The sequence below is a fragment of the Pinus tabuliformis genome, chromosome 3_2, assembly GCF_031772625.1.
Source record: "Pinus tabuliformis cultivar Carrire ecotype Pingquan chromosome 3_2, CPIR1, whole genome shotgun sequence".
NCBI classification, from domain to species: Eukaryota; Viridiplantae; Streptophyta; class Pinopsida; order Pinales; family Pinaceae; genus Pinus; species Pinus tabuliformis.
Window position 1 is genome coordinate 1,066,442,125 of NC_142302.1, and position 21,544 is coordinate 1,066,463,668.

The 21,544-nt window shown below is 35.6% G+C and overlaps 1 protein-coding gene across 1 annotated transcript; it reads left to right on the top strand.

The window, feature by feature from the left end:
• The first annotated feature begins 735 nt into the window (after window positions 1-735).
• LOC149184331 (glucan endo-1,3-beta-glucosidase-like) lies at window positions 736-2,024 on the top strand. The gene is made up of 2 exons (XM_089418903.1): window positions 736-819; window positions 930-2,024. The coding sequence occupies exons 1-2, from the start codon at window positions 744-746 to the stop codon at window positions 1,880-1,882; spliced, it is 1,029 nt and encodes a 342-aa protein (XP_089275029.1). The 5' UTR covers window positions 736-743; the 3' UTR covers window positions 1,883-2,024.
• The last annotated feature ends 19,520 nt before the right edge of the window (window positions 2,025-21,544 follow it).

Sequence of the window (21,544 nt, forward strand, 5' to 3'; positions counted from 1 at the left end):
TTTATTTCGAAACTCGAAAGCTAAGTGGGATATGGACATGATTAATACGACGACCGGTGGATACATATCTGAGCATGGACATAAACGTTGAGAAGCTTTAAAAAACAAACAATGGAGTAAATGAGGAGAAGTTTTTAAAAATAAACAATGGAGTAATGCTCCCTCATGGACAATGAAAAGCTTTAAAAATAAATGATGGCATAATGCTCCATCAACAAGAGGTTGTATTTAATGTAATCTGATAATAGAGATATAACAGAGGCCCCATGTCAAAGTCGAGGCATAGATTGAGCCACCAACTCTATCTCTGGTAATTCAACGCATAGATCGAGCCAACTCTATCTATGGAAATTTAGTAGTTCACGTTGAGCGCATAGAAAAAGGAAAAGTATAGGCACACACATGTTGGTAGATGCGTAACTTCGTATCGTGTGTTCAGCATTTAAACTGTCACGGACAAGTTAGGGCTTGAAAGTTGTAGCTGATTGGAACTTTATAAACTCTGAGGACTAAGGGTGCCGGTGGCTCTCGTTCTTTCACATGTTTAGAGAAATGTCACGGAGATTTAGGTGGGTAGGAAAATACCATGATCAATCAGTTAAAGATCCTAGGCTGCGGCCCTTCCCACACGGCACTGTATCCAACTTGGGCTAGAAGTTGTGAATATCTAAAGGCTGTGGAGGGTAGTAGGAGTTGTGAATATTCAAAGGCTGTGGAGAGTAGTCGAGCTTCGTTTGAGAAAGATGGAAGCGTTTAATGAGCATAGGAAGATACTCCTGATTGGATTTATTGCCATCTTCTGCTGTTCAATCCTCACCGGTAAATCAACATTACCCAACTATTTCAACTTCTTAAAATACAATTGTTATTCCAACCTTAACATCGATTGGGTTCTATTAAAACGGTTTATCTTTCAATTGCTTGTGCAGATGGTGATAAAATAGGAGTGAACTACGGCATGCTCGGGGACAATCTGCCACCTGCAAAGCAGGTGGTAACGTTGCTGAAGGACCACACCATCGGGAAAATGAGGCTCTTCGATCCAGACGGTGGTGCATTGAATGCTTTTGCAAATTCTGGGATCGATGTAATCGTGGGAGTCAATAATAACGATTTGAAGGCCATCTCCTCCAGTCAGGACTCAGCAAATGGTTGGGTTAAAGACAATATTGTCCCCTATTCCAGCACCAGTATCAAATATATTGCGGTGGGCAACGAGGTTTTGCCTAGCACGCAGTACGTGTCGTATCTTTTTCCCGCGATGACCAACATTCAAACGGCGATTCAGAACGCCAATCTGCAGAAGATAAAGGTATCCACCTCTCACGCCATGTCTGTTATAGGCAACAGTTACCCGCCTTCAAAGGGAGCATTCGGAGACGATGTGATGAATACCATGAGGTCTATACTCAAATTTCTGTCAGATAACGGGGCTCCCTTCATGGCCAATGTGTATCCATATTTCAGTTACGCCGGCGGCAACGGCATTCATCTGGACTACGCTCTCTTTCAGCCCACGGCTGCGGCGGTGCCAGACGGAGATCACAGCTACCGCAACTTGTTCGATGCGATGGTGGATTCTATTTTCTCCGCAATGGAAGCCTTGCAATATCCCAACGTCCCCATCGTCGTTACTGAAAGCGGATGGCCTTCTGCTGGCGCGGATGCGGCCACAGTTGAGAATGCTGAGGCTTATAACAACAATCTCATCAAACATGTATTATCGAATGCAGGGACGCCCAAGAGGCCGGGAACGAGCATCGAAACCTATATCTTCGCTCTTTTCAACGAGGATAAGAAGACGGGGGATGAGACGGAGCGTCACTTTGGGCTTTTCAACCCTGATCAAAGTCCTGTATACCCTGTCAATTTTTCTCCATAATTGAGCCAAGTCTATGTCGACCAGGCTTAGTAGCCATATGTAATTAGAGGAGAATGCTACATAAATAATCATCCATCTGACTAGGATGTAAATGACAGTGTCGAAGCGTATAAGTGGTTTCTAAAATCGTAGTGTCGTTATTTATAATAATATCGATATTAAAAATTCGAGTTTCAAAATGATTTAACCTTATTGTTAAAAGAGTTTAAATATTAAATATAAGTCGAAATATATCTACTAATGATATTTCTATAATATGCTGAAGAGTAATATGCTGTTTCGTTTCCATTTTCACCAGTGTTTATAAATCTTTTTGTTTAATTCAATGCCAAAGCAAATACCCGAAATGAAATTATCAAGGAAATTGTGATTATAAGAGTGGTTTTCCAATATTAAAGAAAAAGATAGGTGAAAAGGTTTGAATTTTTAATATAAGAATATCATATCATAGTAATCATAATTATATATTTCATTTGTTTTAATGAAATTTACAGAGACATTATGTTTTTTGTTAAGTAATAAATTATATAAAAAAATAGTAATATCACGTTCAAATTAAGATGGATTTATACACAGTTTTCTTTTAGCCATTATTTGTTAGACGATTTACAATAAAAGATGGTTTTTAGAAATATATTTTGACATTCACCATTATCGAGAGGCCTTTTAATCATTCTATCTCTATCAAATAAATACGAAATTAGGAGGTTATATTAAAAAGAAATTATACATTAAAATAATATAATTTTATAATGTTTATATATCAATAAAATAGGATTGTTTATATATATATATATATATATATTGTAAGACTAATTTTATAAATAAAGAAATTAAGAGTTACTTTTCATAAGAAATATATAGTATAATATTAATTTATAAACTTTTATATAGTAAAATATTAATTTATAATTTTTTTAAATTGATGTTTATGATTTTGGAAAAATTATTGTAAATATTTAGATTTGGAATTTTAATATAACTATTAACAATTAAGTTAAGTTTATGATTTATTTTTGAATCAAACTAGCTCGATCTCTCAATTTCTTGAGCTTAAATATAGATGGAAACTTTAAAAACACAATGTGTCACTTTTGTGGCTACAAATTTCTTTTAATTTGTCTTTCGGGTTAGTTTTTTTTAAAATCTATTTATTACTTTATACCTTGTGGAAATAGTCCCTCTATTTTATTCCCTAGTTAATAATTATGTTCTAAATTTGTGGCTAAATAAAGTTTTTTAGAAAATGTTGGGATTAAATTTATTGATGGGTAATGTTTTTCACAACTTATTCAATGTGTACGACTTCATTAACTCACTTCTTCCGACCAACAAAATACGCGTTAGAACATAATTGAACCCTTCATCACCTCATTTTCCTACATTACTACACTGAACGTTTCTTAAATCATCCTAATACACTGAACGTTTCTTAAATCATCCTAATGCGTGTTAGAACATAATTGAACTCATTTTCATACATTACTACACTAAACCTTTCTTAAATCATCCTAATATATATGTCTACATATAGGTGGGATTTCACATGAAGCTCTAGATGTCCAAGTGAATCATTGTATATCACGTCCTTCTCAAGGAATTTATAAGTTGTTAATAGGGAATTTTAAACCCTCAAGGTCCTTATTGCACTATGTTTGATCTCTATCACCTCTCATATTCATTGTTCGTCCAATGCACTTATCTCTAGAATTTTTCTCATTATTGCTTCATCCCTTATTGCTTCATCCCTTATTGATCTTTACCTTTGTCATGGCCTTTCATACCTTCTCTATAGCTAAGTTGGTTCTACATCAATTAGAGAGTCAAATAATAGAAGTATGCTCCTCCTCTTTCACTCATCTAGTTCAACCTGACAACCTTCCATCTTAGTTCAAGACAATTATTGCTTTGTTTTTCTCCACCACTAAGAATTGATTCATAAATGACAAGATAAAATGGATGGAATTTGGTGGTAGCTCTATTAAGTTAGTGTATTTAGATTTAAAATTTTTGATGGTCTTCTTCCTCTCGGCTCCTAGGTTCCTCATTTTTCCCGAGCATGAATTAACATCACCCAAACCTTATTGAATATACTCTATAGAACAATTATACAACTCATTATTTAATTCATCTTCCTCCCCATTTTGGCTTAACTTAATGTATTTATTTTGTATCAACATTCATGGTGTTTATCATATGTATACATAGTCCATCCATTTTTCATTAAACTTAGATTTCAATACCGATTTTGGCTTAACTTAATGTATTTATTTTGTATCGACATTCCTCGTGTTTATCTTATGTATGCATAGTCCATCCAGTTTTTGTTAAACTTGGATTTCTATACAGTATAATTATTAGATGTAATTTCAAATCTCATTAATATTCTATAATTCATTTTGAAAGCCAGTCATACTTATGTTCTCTTCAAACTTCCATCAAGATGCATTTTTTCCATCTTAATACAAATTTTCTAGTTCATTTTATAAAGGAAATGATATTTACTATGAATTAGTTAATAAGGTAGTTAATTATTATATTTTCTTGAAGTGAGAATGGGTATATAAAATGTATTATTTTTTTCTTTGTATCCTATAGGAAGCCAACACACCTAATATATAGCTACTAGTAAACCTCTAACGGCATACATCCTGTCCTCTTCTCCGTAAACTGGGTCACAACTGAGGGCATTCGAACCTTGGATCTCTCAGTTTCCATAGATTTTGACATTATTTTGAATACCAATTAAGCTCTCCCATGGGACAAAATGTTAAATTTTATTTCTAATAAATTTATAATTTTATGTAGTTAATTCATTATTACCCGAAAAATACATAACTCCTTTTTTAATCAACATAAAATTTACATTTAGAATGAATTTTTTTTAGTCATAAACAATATTTCAATGTTTCCATAAAAATATTCCAATATATAATTTAAATAAAATATATACTACATATCGAATAATTTTGAATATCAAAATAGTTAAAAATATGTTAATGATTTGAATATATTTATCAAGTTATTATCTAATAAAATTATTAAAAATAATTTTTTTAATTATTTATTTATTGATTTATATATCTATATCTATATCTATATATATATGTATATCCAAAATTTTAATATTACTAACATAGATCCATTTTAGGTACGAATTTAACATATATAGAGAGGGATACAATTTTTTCATATGTAATTTTTTTAGAGTTACAAATACAATATGTTATTTTTCACTGTTTAAATTGTATTTTTGAATAATAAATAAAGTATATATAAGACCACATGAAAATTTTACTTACAATAATTTTTTTATTTTTTTTTCTATATATAAATGTATATAAAATTGATATTGACATAAATTAATTAACATACATTTTTAGATAATTTATTTAAATTTTTTATTGAAATACTTTTGAAGATTATAAAATTTCATATTAAATTTTCAGTTTTTATTTTTATTTTAAAATAATACTGATTGATAAATAAACTTACACCTCTCTTTATACGGAATTATAAAAATAAACCTTTCCACTTAATGAATAACAATTAAAACCTCACCCAAAAATAAGTAAAGAACCACCTTTTTCCGACGTTTTCATAGTGAGTGGATGGATAAAATATAGCATGAAGTTGAATGGATGGATACAATATATTATGAGGTTATGTTTGATGGATGGATAAAATGTCCGGTAAGGTTATGTCGAAATGAAAGGTGTAAATTTTGTTTGTGGTTGGTTCCACAATAACATAGATTTATGGCTTTGCCAAATTTCATAACTTTCAACAATTATGCAATTTATGTAGATTATTTTGTATTTCCTATTTCAATTAAATATTTAAAATTAAAAATAGAGAATTATAAAAATAATTTTATTGTTGAGCATTTGTAATAAGGACATATTATCAAATATATATGAAGTCGAAGAATTTTCTGAAACATTTTTTTCATTATAAAGTAAAATTGTTAATAATGACGTAGTCGAAGTTGAATAGTTAATTTAAAAGAACATTTTACTATGTTATTTGAATTTATGATTGATGATGAAGAATATTTAATAAGGTTTATATGGTTTGTATAAGAGATTAATAATATTTTTTTATTATTTTAGTTTTATATTTAAAAAGAATTAAGAGAAAATTTTTAATATTAAATATTTTTGTTAAGTTAAACAAGTTAATAGCGTTGAAGTGTAATAAATATTGTTAAAAATGGATGGAATGTGAGTATAATATCGAAAATGTAAGAGGAAGTGTTTTTCATATTCAACTATCTTAAGATCGTATAAGTGAAAAAATATTTCATCCCATGACATTTTGGGAATTGGCTACAAAGGTCATGAGGATTTGTTATTATCTTAGAAATGCTCATTTTCTTTTTAACACTAGTCAATAATGAAAGAGAATATTGCTTTTTACATTGAGATTGTTCACCTTCTTATAATAACTTAGTTTCATTTTTCCCTCTAGCTCTTTATTGCTCCACAATAACTCCTTAGATTTGGAAGTTAATAATATTTTAATATTATTCAAACTCTACACGATGATCTTTTCCTTTATTCTTCAATGGTCAAGCTGACACTAGACATCGTTATGTCATCCTTGCTTAAGTCGATGGTGGGGGTTTTAGTTAGAGTTAGAAACCAACTTCAGGAATCCTCTTGCCATCCATGTTGTATAAGTTAATTTTATGCCTAAGATACATAGTCATAGTCATGCTTTCAATGGGTGAAAGTTTTGCTTCAATAAGGAGAATAGAGTATGGAGTATTTCCTTTAAGATTGACATTGTAGGTTATTCATTTCTTTTGGGTCTTTTCAATCTTTTCCATGACTCTTTGATATAATGCAACATCAATACACACATATATATAAAATAAAAGGAGTGACGAGTGTCTCAAAGAATATATTATTTCAATCCAAAATTCAAAGTTCTACCAATAAAAAACATATTCTTGTCATAAAAACTAATAATGAAACATTCTAGGGTAAGTCGAACTTGGTGAAATATTCAAAGTTGTTATGTCGGCGGTGGTGATTTCAAGCACATGGCTTTGGTGGCCCATGATATTAAAGCCTATAAGTTACTTTTAATTAAACCTTTAAAAGGCTTATATATTTACAATTGTAATTTTCCTCAATTGAGCTAAGGGATCACCTCGTTAATCTAAGATGTTGAGTTACATGGATGATTTTATCTCATGGAATGGTTGTGTTCAATCCATTAGATAATAATATATATATTATTAGGCTAGTTTTCCCTTGGTTGGGGTCTTTCAGGGTAAACCATATTGTGGATCGCTTAGATATGTTCCTGATGTATATTATTTCTATCATTATTTCTCGCATATTATTTTATTTCTAACAAGAGGTTCACAGCCACGGGATCATGGCTAGGAGAATGAGGTGGCGGTTCCAAATGTTGGCACATTATATGATGAGGTTGAAGCTAATATAGAGAAGTCATATTAAACATTTGTGAGGATTTGTGGATATTTCCTTAAATGAAATCGAGGTCCAACATGTGAGATGGTGTTAAGCACACACACACATATAAGCCAATTAAAATAGCTCATCATACTCATTCTATTCATAATGATATGCATTTATGAAATGTCTAATGAACCTTGATTTTCATATTCAAAGTTATCTCTTGGTCTTCAATGATGTTTTACATTCCACACCATGATCCTTAGAGGATTAGGTGCCCATGCCCCTCGCCGCCGCCCCCCCCCTCCCTCCCTCTAATCCAAAAGGTTATATAGTAGTCTAAGAAGCGAGCTATAATAAAAAAATACAACAATGCATTGAAGAAATAGGTTGAATGTTCTTTCTAATATGAAGGTATAAGGTGGGAGAACAGAGGGTCTCAATCAGAAGTGGTTTAAGGATGAACACCAACACTAGAATGCTTAGTCAAGTTCTTGTAACTCTTCTAAATATGGCTAGAACCTAAAGTATTCTATAAGAGGAAGTGCTTCCTAATTCTTTGAAAAGGGGCACCATTGAGATCTCAAACTGGAACTCTTCCAAATCTTGTTAGAAGCTGAAATATTCTGCGAGATGGAGTGTTCTAAAAAAGGGGATACCATTGAGGTCTTAAGTTGTAGTGGTTTAGGGAAGGCCACTGATCTAGATTTAAACAGGAACACAACAAATTACAGAGATAACCATAAACATAGAGATGCAGCGGAAAGAATACTTCATTTCATTAATGTAAAATACTGAAATATGCTTACAAACAGAAATGGAAATACACCATCTAGGGCAATGGTAGCTTATCTTTGAGAAGAGATGTGGCGGCTACATGTCTCTGAACCGTGTTACAATGAGGCTCGAAGGCCTATTTATTGTTGAGAAACAATGGAAAACCCTAAACATCCAAAAACCTAACCCTAGAAGATGAAACACCAAACTGTGGGCCATGTTTCAGGTAAATTGGTACATCAACTTCCCGGGGTCGTAACTTTGGCATATGATCTTCATTTCACGGGCACAATAGCTTGTTAGAAAGATCTATCCGAGGACCACAACTTTGGGAAGAGTGATCCAAATGGATCCTAGAAAACCCTCTAAGTCTTTAAAGATCAAAACTATCGCAAAAGAAGAACTCTTAGAAATGGCGGATAACATTATCGGGAGTGAAAAAACACGAAGAAATTACCAAAAAACAGAGTATTGGCAGTTTAAACAACTTTGCATGGGAGCCATCGGATCTGGCCAATCAACGGTCCAGATCCGATCGGCATATCGCAATTGGTGAAGGCAGGCGGAGGCTATCGGAGGTGACCATATAAATGTTGTGATAGTAATCAACAGGGTCAACGAAGACCATCGATCAAGTGTGCAGATCGACGACCCAGGTTAACCCACCATATCACATTGACATATTACAAGGGAGTGCTTACAACGGCTCGGGGACTATGCGATGTGCGATTGCGATATATATCACATTGCAATATCGTGTCGGAGCATTACAATGGAGCGAGGTTGATAACAAACGTGACTTGTGATAGCCTAACCCGATAAGGTTACAAATGATATTTTATATCTTTTGGGATTCAGAAAACAACATTTTCCTATGTATTTCACATTTCCGCTAAAATGAATGAAATATAAAGGAAATGTGTCGATCCAATGAAACTGGACCCGAAAGGGTTTATTAATGCAGTTGTATATTATTTCAAGTCCGATATGAAACATTTTGCGGGATTTTCAATATTTTAATGTATTTTCCAAATACAAAGTGAAACCATGAAATAAGCGGGATTTCAGGTGGGCCTTAGGCAGTAAATGGTTTTGACTAGGCTCTGCCTGATCCCATCCACTGGCCGACACGTGGCGTGAGAAAACCACCTTTTCGGGCGAGTAATCTTCGTACACCTTCGATGCCCAAAATCAATCTCAACTGTTGGATCAAGATCACGCAGATCAACGGTGGATATGCGATAGCGATTTAAAAGGTGGACCTGATAGAAATATAGTGCAGATTTATGAATATTTGAAGTCCGATGAACAATGTTTTGGCAGATTTTTCCCGTGTTTTACAGTGTTTCTCTGTGTAAATAGAAAATGATTTTTCTAGGGATTTTAAAGCCCCGATGGTTCCTTCTGTTGCAGAATAGGTGGCCACCTTCCCTGAATATGTTATGCCATGGTTGATAATGCTTAGAAGGGGATTCAAGTAGACAGAGGCTGGGAGCTAGAGAGCCCGAGAAGGGGAAATAAACACACAGTGCTGATTGGCTTTAAATCCATAGAGTGATAGAGACAGAGGGGAAGTAGTCCTGAGATAGAGAGAAAATAGAGATAGAGAGGAAAGAAAGAGTCTGTGTACTCAGAGAGGCTTGAGGGATTCAAGCAAACTCCTGTTGTTTGTATCTTTGTGTTGAGACTCAATTTGAACTCACATTTTGTAAAACTCTGCTCTTGAAGACATAATAGAGAGGTCACCACTGAAGGCTGGACCAGGGAGACGTAGCCCAGGATTTTTGGTTGAACTCCATATTAAACTTCTTGTGTTATGTGTGTTTTCCTATTATGCTTCTTTAACTGCTTCATTGTCTATGTTATTTGCAATCTTATCGATCCATTGCACTAAGTAATATAGAAAAATCCATGCACATGAGTCTGTAATACCTTAAAAGTAATCTAAGATCATAATTTCAGATCAAGTGGTATTAGAGCTTTAGGTTTGCTAAGGTTAGACAAGCTTGTGTTGGATTGTTGAATGCTAACTAGGTCAAAGCTCAAACTAGGAGAAGGAGAGCTTGTTGAGGCTAATCCAAAAATTGGAAGAGTCTACGCTTAGAGGAGAATGGCTAGAGAAATCCCATTGGAATCAGACTCTCAGTTCATGGATAGTTTCATGACCATGCGAGCCATGGTGGAAGAAATGTATCAAGAATTTAAGAAGGATCGAGGTGCAACCACCTCAACACCTGAACAAGACAAAGGAGTAGAGGAACCTCTTCTAGTTGACCATTCAGAAGGCAAAGGGAAAGGGGAAGAGCCTCCTCCACTCCTCCTTCTAGCCCTAAAAAGAAAAAGAAGAAAACATCTTTGATTAAATTAGATGTAAAATTTGGTTTGCCAATCTATGATGGAGAATTAAATACAGAAAAGCTAGATAACTGGATTAGATAGATTGATGTGTATTGCAGGGTGCAAAACATCAATTCAGAAAGGAGTAAGACTCAGCTAGCTAGCCTTCGCCTTGGAGGAACTTCCCTGGTGTGGTGGGAAGGCAGGACCCAAGTTGATTTGAAGAAGGATGGTGAAATTATTTCTACCTAGAGTGAATTTGTTTCTGCCATTAAACAATAGTTCTATCCACTAGCTTATATGCAACAAGAAATGATGAGTTGGCAAACTCTTCACCAATTAAAGGGCCGAAATGTACAAAGTTATACCCAGGAATTTAGAAAAAGAGCTTTAATTCTAGGCATTTCTCTAGACTCACTTGAAACATTGTTGAAGTATATAGGTGGTTTACATAGCTATTTGAGGCACACCATTTTCATGTTTAACCCCACGAGCATAGATGAGGTATCTGTTCAGGCTACACATCTAGAGGCTAGAGGCAAGAATGTGAACCCAGAGATTTGGGGATCATCAAAACCCACTGCAAGCAAAAACAAGGAAAAGAAGAAGATGAGATGGAAAGAGAGGAAGGAAAACGTTGTACAAAAAGACAAACCTTCATGCACTCACTGCAAGAAGGATGGACATGATGATGCATATTGCTGGTCTTTACATCTAGAGTTGAAACCCAAGAAGTTCAATGGCAAGAAGAAGAAGACTGTTGCTGCTATTCAGAAAGATTTGGGGTTAGACTCAGGTGATGAAACAACAGTCACAACTACAGGTATAAAAGGTAAAAATTCTAAAGCATCTACTAGTAATTCTGCACAATCTATTGTTAATGAAGAAAATGAGAGGAAAATATATGAGCTTTTTAATATTAGAGTTATTTCCAAGCACCAAAAGATTGATACTTTATTTGATAGTGGTTCACAAGTAAACTTGATTTTTGAAGCAATTGTAAAGAAGTTGGGATTACTAACAACACCTCACAAGAAGCCATACCCATTAGGTTGTGTATGTGATAAAGAAAAGCTACAAGTGACTAGAGAATGTAAACTTAGGTTTGCATTTGGGTCAACATTTGTAGATGAGGTTGAGTTAGATATAGTTCCCTTGGATATATGTGGTATTGCTTTAGGAAGTCCTTACTTGTATGATAGAAAAGCCATTTTCTATAGAACTAAAAATAAGTATCAACTCAAAAAAGATGGAATAGAATATATTGTAAGAGCTCATCAACTCAAAAATAATTATACTCTCATAAACTCAGGGAAGATGAAAAGAATTGTAAATTCATGCAAGCAATTTTTACTAATGGTTATAAAGGAAAAGAACCTTGATAAAACCAATGTATTTGAGGGTTGTGATGCTAAACAGAAAGCTGATTTAGAAAAAGTTGTTTCAGAATATGGTATCCTATTTCAAGGACCTAAAGGTGGTGCCACCCAAAAGGGAAATGTTACATGATATTCATTTGCAGCAAGATGCTCCATTACCTAACATCGGAATGTACAGGTTATCCGCTTTAGAGAATGCAGAGATCAAGTAGAAGGTACATGAGCTGCTCGAGAAAGGCTTCATAAGACCAAGCACATCACCATGCGGATCTCCAATTGTGTCGGTGAGAAAGAAAGATGGTTCGTGGAGGATGTGCATTGATTACAGAGCACTGAATAAAATAATGATCAAGAATCGTTATCCTCTTCCTCACATTGATGATCTATTAGATCAGCTGAACGATGTAGTTTACTTTTCCAGGTTGGACTTGCGTAGTGGCTATCATCAGGTTAGAGTAGCAGAACAAGACGCATGGAAGACTACTTTCAAAACAAAGCAAGGGTTGTATGAATGGCTAGTTATGCCTTTTGGCTTAACTAATGCTCCTGCCACTTTCATGAGAGTTATGAATGATGTACTTAGGAATTTTATTGATGATTTTGTAATTGTATATTTAGATGACATTCTTGTTTTCAGCAAAACATGGGAAGAACATTTGAAGCATGTAAATCAGACTTTAGATGTTTTGAAAAGAGAAAATTTCTATGTAAAATTGTCAAAATGTGAATTCGGCAAAACATCTTTAAATTATTTGGGTCATATTGTAGGGGGTGGTGAATTGAAGATAGATCCCTCTAAGGTCAAAGTCATTGTGAACTAGCCTAAACCCAAATCTGCTACAGAAGTTAGGAGTTTCCTAGGAGCAACACAATATTATAGAAAGTTTATTGCTAACTTTTCCTTGGTTGCAACTCCCTTACATGCTTTGACAAGATTGAACAAGGTGTTTCAGTGGGGAGGAAAACAACAGAAAGTCTTCGACACCTTGAAAGAAAAAATTAGTACATCACCAATACTATCATTTCCATATCTTCAAAGACCATTTGAGATTGAAATATGCCAATGACTAGGCCATGGGAGCAGTGTTGATGCAACACGGTAAACCCATATGTTATCATTCTGAGACATTTAATTCTGCAGTAGTTAATTATCCCACATATGATAAAGAATTGTATGCATTAGTATAGAGTGTGAAAAAGTGGAAACATTACTTAATGGGAAAAGAAACAATCATCCATACAGACCATCAACCACTTCAGTATTTGCACTCACAAACTAAATTGCATCAATCAAGACACTATAGGTGGATGGGTTTTCTATAGCAGTTTCATCTAGTCATTAGATATAAGAAGGACATACATAATAAAGTTGCAGATATGTTGTCCAGACCAATCATAAATGCATCTACTATACTTAAGCATAACTCCATAATGCATGAAAGCTACATTGACCAATATGCTCAAGATATAGACTTTAAAGATGTATATGCAACTTTAAGTCAAGGCAAACAAGTAGAAGAATTTGATTATCATTTGGGAAAGTTATGCATTCCTCAAACTAAAATAGCTAACATAATCCGAGAAGAACACACTTCTCTAATATCAAGTCATTTTGGTGTAAGTAAAATAGTTGCACAGCTACAAAGGTTCTGTTATTGGCCAAGAATGCATGAAATAGTTTCCAGATATATTAAAGGGTGTACCATGTGTGCTAAAAGCAATCCCAACAATAGAAAATTAGGCTTGTAGACTCCACTACCAATTCCTTCTCGTCCTTGGGAAAGTGTTTCCATGGACTTTGTTGGGGGATTGCCAAATTCTAGAAATGATCATGATTATTTATATGTTATTGTGGATAGGTTCAGCAAAATGTGTATTTTAATACCTTGTAACAAGAAGATTGCAGCTGAACAAACAACAAAGTTGTTCTTTAAGCATGTATGGGTTCATCTTGGGTTACCCACTTCCATTGTATCTGATCGAGATTACCAATTTGTTGGGAAGTTTTGGTCAAGTCTATGGGAATTCATGGACACCAGATTGAAGAAGAGCACAGCCTTTCATCCACAAACAAATGGCAAAATAGAGGTGGTCAATAGGATAGTGATCCAGCTGTTCAAGAGCTATTGTAGCAAGCATCCCAAGCTTTGGGATGAACATTTGTGTTATGTGCAACAAGCTTACAGCTGTGCTAAGCACTTTTCTACACAGAGATCCCCTTTTGAGACTTGTTTTGGTTTTACACCAAGGTCTCCCTTGGATTTTGTCTTTGGAAAAGACATAGTAGTTGATTGACACAGTGATGTGGACAAAGCAACCAAGTTCATTGAACAGATCCATGAAATTCACCAGGAAGTGCAGGAACAACTGGAAAAGAGCCAGGCCAAGTATAAGGCAAGGCATGATAAGCATCGAATTAAGCATAACTTCCAAGTTGGTGATCAAGTCTGGCTATACATCAGCAAAGACAGAATGCAAGGTGAAGGAAAGAGGTTGAAGCCAATAAGGTATAGGCCTTTCAAGATACTTGAGAAAATTGGTGAGAACAATTTTCTCCTTGATTTTCCAGCTTACATACACATCTATTTAGTAGTTAATGTAGAGAACTTGAGACCTTTTGAACCTTCATTGATTGAAGATCCCAAAGAGCAAAGTCAGTTGCCTTCCATTGAAGATCTATTGCCTGAATATCTCAATGAGTTGTAGGAAGATATAGTTCTGGACATGAAGGTGAGAACTACACACAGAGGGGATGTTGAGTACCTCAGAATCAGACCAAAGGTTCAAAACCAAGGAATACATGATGGATAGAGATTGGACAAGTGAGGAAGTTGTATCCAAACTTGATTGATGATTAAAAACCAACTTTTGCTGGTGCAAAAGATTTTTTAGTGGGAAGGCATGATCCAAATGGATCCTAGAAAACCATCTAAGTCTTCTAAAGATCAAAACTATGGCAAAAGAAGAACTCTTAGAAATGGCAGATAACACTATTGAGAGTGAAAAAACACGAAGAAATGACCAAAAAACAGAGTATTGGCAGTTTAAACAACTTTGCAGAGGAGCCATCGGATCTGGCCAATCAACGGTCTAGATCTGATCGGCATATCGCAATTGGTGAAGGCAAGCGGAGGCTATCAGAGGAAACCATATAAATGTTGTGATAGAAATCAGCGAGATTAATGAGGACCGTCGATCAAGTGCGTAGATCAACGCCCCAGGTTAACCTGCCATATCACATCGACAGATTACAAGGGAACGCTTACAACTGCCCGGTGACTATGTGATGTGCGATTGAAATATATATCACATTGCAATATTGTGTTGAAGCATCACAAAGGAGCGGGGCTGATAACAAACGCGACTTGCGATAGCCGGACCCGATAACGTTACAGATGATTTTTTTTTATATTTTGAGATCTGAAAAACAACATTTTCCTGTGTATTTCACATTTCCCCTAAAATGAATGAAATATAAAGGAAATACGCTGATGCAATGAAACCGGACCCAAAAGGGTTTATTAATGTAGTTGTATATTATTTCAAGTCCGATATTAGCGATTTTGTGGGATTTTCAATGTTTTAATGTATTTTCCAAATACAAAGGGAAACCACAAAACAAGCAGGATTTCGAGCGGGCTGTAGGCGGTGAGTGGTTTTGACCGGGTTCTGCCCGATCCCATCCACTTGCCGACACGTGGCGTGATAAAACTGCCTTTTTGGGCGGGTAATCTCTGGACACCTTCGATGCCCGAAATGAATCTCAACTGTTGGATCAGGATCACACAGATCAATCGTGGATATGCGATAGCGATTTAAAAGGTGGACCGGATAGAAATATAGTGCGGATTTATGAGTATTTGAAGTCCAATGAATAGCGTTTTGGCAGATTTTTTCCATGTTTTATAGTGTTTCTCTGTGTAAACTGAAAACACTATTTTTGGGGATTTCAAAGGCTCGATGGTCCCTCCGTTGCAGAACAGGTAGCCACCTTCCCTAAAGATGTTATGCCATGATTGCTAATGCTCAGAAGGAGATTCGAGTGGACAGAGGATGGGAGCTAGAGAGCCTGAGAAGGGGAAACAAACAGACAACATTGATTAGCTTTAAAGCCACAGACTGACAGAGACAGAGGCGAAGCAATCCTGAGATAGAGAGAAAATAGAGATAGAGAGGAAAGAAAGAGTGAAAGAGTCTGTGTACTCAGAGAGGCTTGAGGGATTCAAGGAAACTCCTGTTGTTTGTATTTGTGTGTTGAGACTCAATTTGAGCTCACATTTTGTAAAACTCTGCTCTTGAATACATAATAGAGAGGTCACCATTGAAGGCTAGACCAGGGAGACGTAGCCCAGGAGTTTTGGGTGAACTCCATATTAAACTTGTTGTGTTATGTGTGTTTGTCTATTGTGCTTCTTTAACTGCTTCATTGTCTATGTTATTCACAATCTTATCGATCCATTGCACTAAGTAATATAGACAAATCCATGCACATGAGTATGTAATACCTTAAAAGTAATCTAATATCATAATTTCAGATCAAAGAGCAACATTGGTATATAACCCATGTTGCTCTTGGTTTTCCCAAAAGACGTCATTTAGGTCCTCAAAATGGCTCCAGAAGTTTAGGACTTGAAAAATTGCTAAAAATGGTAAATTGTGCTAAAATTAAGGAAACCAAAAACCTGAAAGAGACAATTGTGGGGGTCCAAGTGGGATAGGTGGGTGGCCACCAACATCCACCTGGATTAGCCACCAACTAAAGGTGTGATCAAAAGCTTCTTTGTCTCTGGCTACAACTCTGAATCCAGGAATGTTTGACTCTGGATCTAGGCTCAGGGAGCTACAAAGGCTTCACTAAGGGAGTAATACCATACAATGTGAGTTAATATTGGGGGATATATATTGAGGAAAAAATGACATAATATATTGGGGGATATATAGAGGGTAAAGGGTTTTATATTGGCAGGTATGAAAAATGGAGCTCAAAGTTAATGAAAAAATATAAAGGAGTGTAAAAAATGTTAATTAGAAATGGATACCTACAATATCTAGTGAAAGTAAGGGTTTTTAAAATTTGGAAGCTTTATTGGGCTCGTATTGATAGGGGATTAAAAAATGTGATTTCTAGAGGTATTTTCCAATATTTGGTCAAATTAGGGGTATTGTTTAGTATGCCACGAATGCACGTGATATGTTAGAGGTTCATTGAGTGACACCCCCATGCACGAACTAGGCTCAATATGTGGCTCAAGCTCACTTGATTTATTTTTGAAGCTTGTATATTACCATTGATTCCCCCTCTATTAGATACAAGGTGAGAAGATGAATAAATATCAACTTCAAGATGTGTCAATACTCAATAACAAGTTTTGTGGTAGAGAAAAATATCTTCTTGGTTGTTGAATTCCATTCCCAAGAAGTGATCCATCGAAGGTGAATCTTCATTCTTGAAAGAGTCTTATTTTTTATTCTTTTGATTGAATGATGAATGTGCTTATGAAAATTATCACATGGGTGAAGATCAAAACAATGATCTTTAACATGGAAAACTCTATCGCAATGTTGGCATCCGACAATATGCTATGAATGTGGAGGAGGAGAAACGTTTCCAATAGGTGAATATGAATCATCTTGAAGAAACCAAACAATTTTAAAGTTAATAGGTTTTCATTAGTTTGGAGTATGAAATGAGATTGCCTTGTCATATCCCAAACCATTTATACTCTGATTGTTGACATGCTCTTCCCAATGTCTGATGATCAGTGTAACAATATCCTCCCACATTTACACAAGTTAATTGATACGTTCGGGTAAACATGCAATCAGAGGATACTGTAATATGATTGAACTCCCCTTGCATAGTTAACGAAGTGGAACTAATGAAACAAAGACAACTTGACCTTCTACACTTGCAATAAAACGTCCAAGAGTCATCCATCTCATTCAAGTGACGAACCCCTGAGATAGACTAACATTTCACTATCCTAGAGCCTCATTCGCTGCTACGACATCATCATGCATGTGACTGGGGCCCTTCAATCATTCTCATATCATGAGCATGCAATAAAATGGGGTCTTTTTCAGCTACTTCTGAGCCTGCAACCCCATATTTTGTGCCATTTTTTCAAGGCTAGGACTCAGACTACTGCCTAGAACTCCATGAAAGTTTCAGGAATGAAAAGTAACATAAAAACAAATATGCAAATGAAAATAGTTAACAAATATTTAGCTGGAACCCTACTAGACATACTAGGCATTTCCTCAAACATGTCACAAATATGCATTCTACAAGTCATAACAATATATCTCAGCATAGGGATCTCATTCTTATCTAAGAATCACTAAGAATCATTGATGCCTTATCACGTTAGCTACATTATCATCTATTAGGCCATATATTCATTGTACATTCATTTAGAAATCAAAACATGATGAAAGACACATTATCATTGTCATAAAACGTGCCCATGACTAGCATATAACCAATAGAAATAACAAGGATACATCAACCATAAACGCCGCATACAGACCAATACATTATCTCACAAAATATGAAGGAGGAATAGTTTTTATTAATGAATGATTAGGCCAACTAGGTTTAGGACTTCCATGTACCACTTGACCATAGAATGGTTGAACCCAATCCTTCTTTTAGCTAATCACCCCCATGTCATATTCCAAGCATGAATGTGGGACTTATAACCAAAATCAACCAGGGCTTCCTGAGGTTACGCCACCTCACCCACAATAATACAACCAGGATTTACCGCAATCCCCACCAGATCAGTAGGTCATAAACAATAAACATACAATATTACGATTTACCGGCATCCTCACTGGATCACTAGGTTAAAAATAGGCATGGATGCCATGGAACTATTCACCTACACAATGAGGGATTTTTCTATCACAACCTCTCGGATTTACCATGTATCCCACCATTACTTGTCAAGGGATTCCTAGGCATACGAGGACTCCACCCATTGGGCTTTATCGTGTATCCCATCTTGGGATTCCTAGGCCCAATCAAGGGTACTCACCACTGACCTTTACCATGTATCCTGTCATTCACCAGTCAATGGATTCCTAGGCTCAATCGAGGTGTTCACATTTAGGATTTACCGTGTATCCCATCTCAGGATTCCTAGGCCTTGTGAATAATCATGGGACCACCCTACTTAGCTCTAAGTCCATCCGACAATCCATATCAACCACATACAAAAGAACCCACCACACCATGGCTATCTGAAAATAGCTAGGCTAGGTTGTAAAACACTATCACACCTAGAGAAACCCATACCTATGATAAGAAGAGAACCAAGAGAACACATGCATAACCAGGCATGATAAATCTAGCAAGGAAATCACACATGCAAATTGATACTTGAAAATAATCCCATTGTAGCTTCTAAATCATTCTCTTCATTTCTTTATCTTTGCTTCCTCTTAACTTCTTTACTTTTCTTGATCCAATGCTGAAGTGCTCCAAGAAAACTCTAAGTGTCCAAGAGTATGAGAGAGAGATAATATAGAGAGAGCTCTAAAATTGAAATGACAAAAGGTCTATGAACTGATCTCCAAAAGCCTTTTTTATAATGAGGCCTCTATTTTCTTCAATTTTCCATTATTTTCCTCCTCGCATGCAACTTGTGACCTTTTACCATCCTTTTCTCATATTTTCCATTATTTTCATAAATGAAATGTCAATTAATGCCTCTTTTCTTTCCAAAGCCTTTTCCACTTCCTTTGCCAATTTCCTTAGCCATAATAAACGAAATGGAAACCCACACTAGGTTTTCTTGCCCAACATTTAGCTTGGAATACGTGTCCCATGACCTTGGTCTTATATTTTTTTACATGAATTTCTAATGAGGGCTATTACCTATGAAACCTACAACCAACAAAACTGTTGAAAGAAAAACATATTGCCCATAGAGATTTATAACACAACTCATTGCAATATTTACAATGACCACTATTGAAACATGATAAGCATACTGTTTACTGGAGCTATATAACATAGCTCATTATCATATTTAGAATATTAACTAGATATATTTATGCATATTTGATTCAACAAACAAATAACCATATTGTTCATGCCACTTTATAAATCTAACTCGATACAGTGATTACAATAATATACACATATATACATATGCATATTTTCTCAACCAACAAATAAAAGGATATGATACCCTATATCAGCAATAAGGGAATCCATAGGCTTACACCTCCACCCACAAAAGTAGAACTGGGATTCACCTCCTTCCAAGGAAGTCTAGAATCCATTGCCAAAGTCAAAGCTACATCCAATGTCTAGTGCTACAATCTTGCACCGCCTGTCCTCTGAGTGAACAGTTACCGATGCATTTTTCTAGGGCACACTCCCAATGTCCATCTGATTCCATTTGAAAATTCTAATGACCAAAACAAATCCATCCCCAACCTTCCCTTCTTTGCTACATAGTCCCTCAGGCAATCTGGTCACCCCCTTCTGTGTAGTCACTCACCTTCCATGTTCCTCGACATCCCCTATCCCAAGCGATCCATCCCTTGATAGGGCTTCCTTGCATCCAAAGGTAAAAACCCAAGGCATATACCTACCTCAACCATCATACTGGTCATAGCATGCTCATGGAAATCAATGGACATTACTGGGAACTAGTGTCCCATAATGGCCTTACTCTTGAGGTGATTTACTAACATTTTACTGCTTATTCCAATCCTTTCACTGTTGATGCTACTAATTCCTGTAGTTAGTTTCATCCATCCCAAACCAGGAATTGCATGCTTTCCTCTACCAAGAACATAAATTCCATTAGATTTAAAATAAATTTAGATAATTTCACATCATACGTCATTGGTAGCTCCTTAATAAGGTACACTTAAATCATGTTTACTTCCCGTCACAATGAGTCAAACTACCATCTTTGATCAAATCATTACGTATAAACATATCACATCCAATTAGCTCGAAACACAACCATCATAGATCAAAATCATGAATCACATGCAATCATCATAAAACAGAATCATAGATCACATATAACAATCATAAATTAGAATCATAGATCACATATAACCATCATAAATCAGAATCATAGATCACATGGATAATAGAACTTGAATAAAATACTCATACTTATCCTTAGATTCTACCTTGGTCCTTATTCCATACACACACTGGATTGGTTGCAACACTTGACAAAAAGCCAATGCCTTCCCTTCAACCACATACACATACACATAGTGTGCATCACACACATACACCTAAAATTGGTGTACAATGGAACACGATACATACACCTACACTCAATGTATAACACAACACAATACATATACTTGCATAGAGTAAAAAAAAATGAATACATATGTCATGATAGCATGACTACTCAATGCACAAACACAATACCACACGTACAAAAAATAACATGTATAACATGCATAAAACCCCACATTTGCACAACATAACATGTATGACATGCACACAATAATACATGTGCACAACACAGCATGTGTGACATGCACCAAATATCACATGTACGATAACACCACATGTACAACATGTACACAGTACCATCTGTACACAACACCACCTCCACAACGTGTACACAATGCCACATGTACACGACACCACCTACACAATGTGTACACAACACCACATGTACACCGCCCCACATGCACACAACTCCACATTTACATAGCACCATATGTACAACATGCACACCATGCCATAT

Bases quoted from the DNA above. Each gene is read 5' to 3' on its own strand.
- LOC149184331 (XM_089418903.1), top strand. From the start codon at position 744: ATGGAAGCGTTTAATGAGCATAGGAAGATACTCCTGATTGGATTTATT. The intron at 820-929 runs GTAAATCAACAT...TTGCTTGTGCAG, and splicing joins CTGCTGTTCAATCCTCACCG to ATGGTGATAAAATAGGAGTG.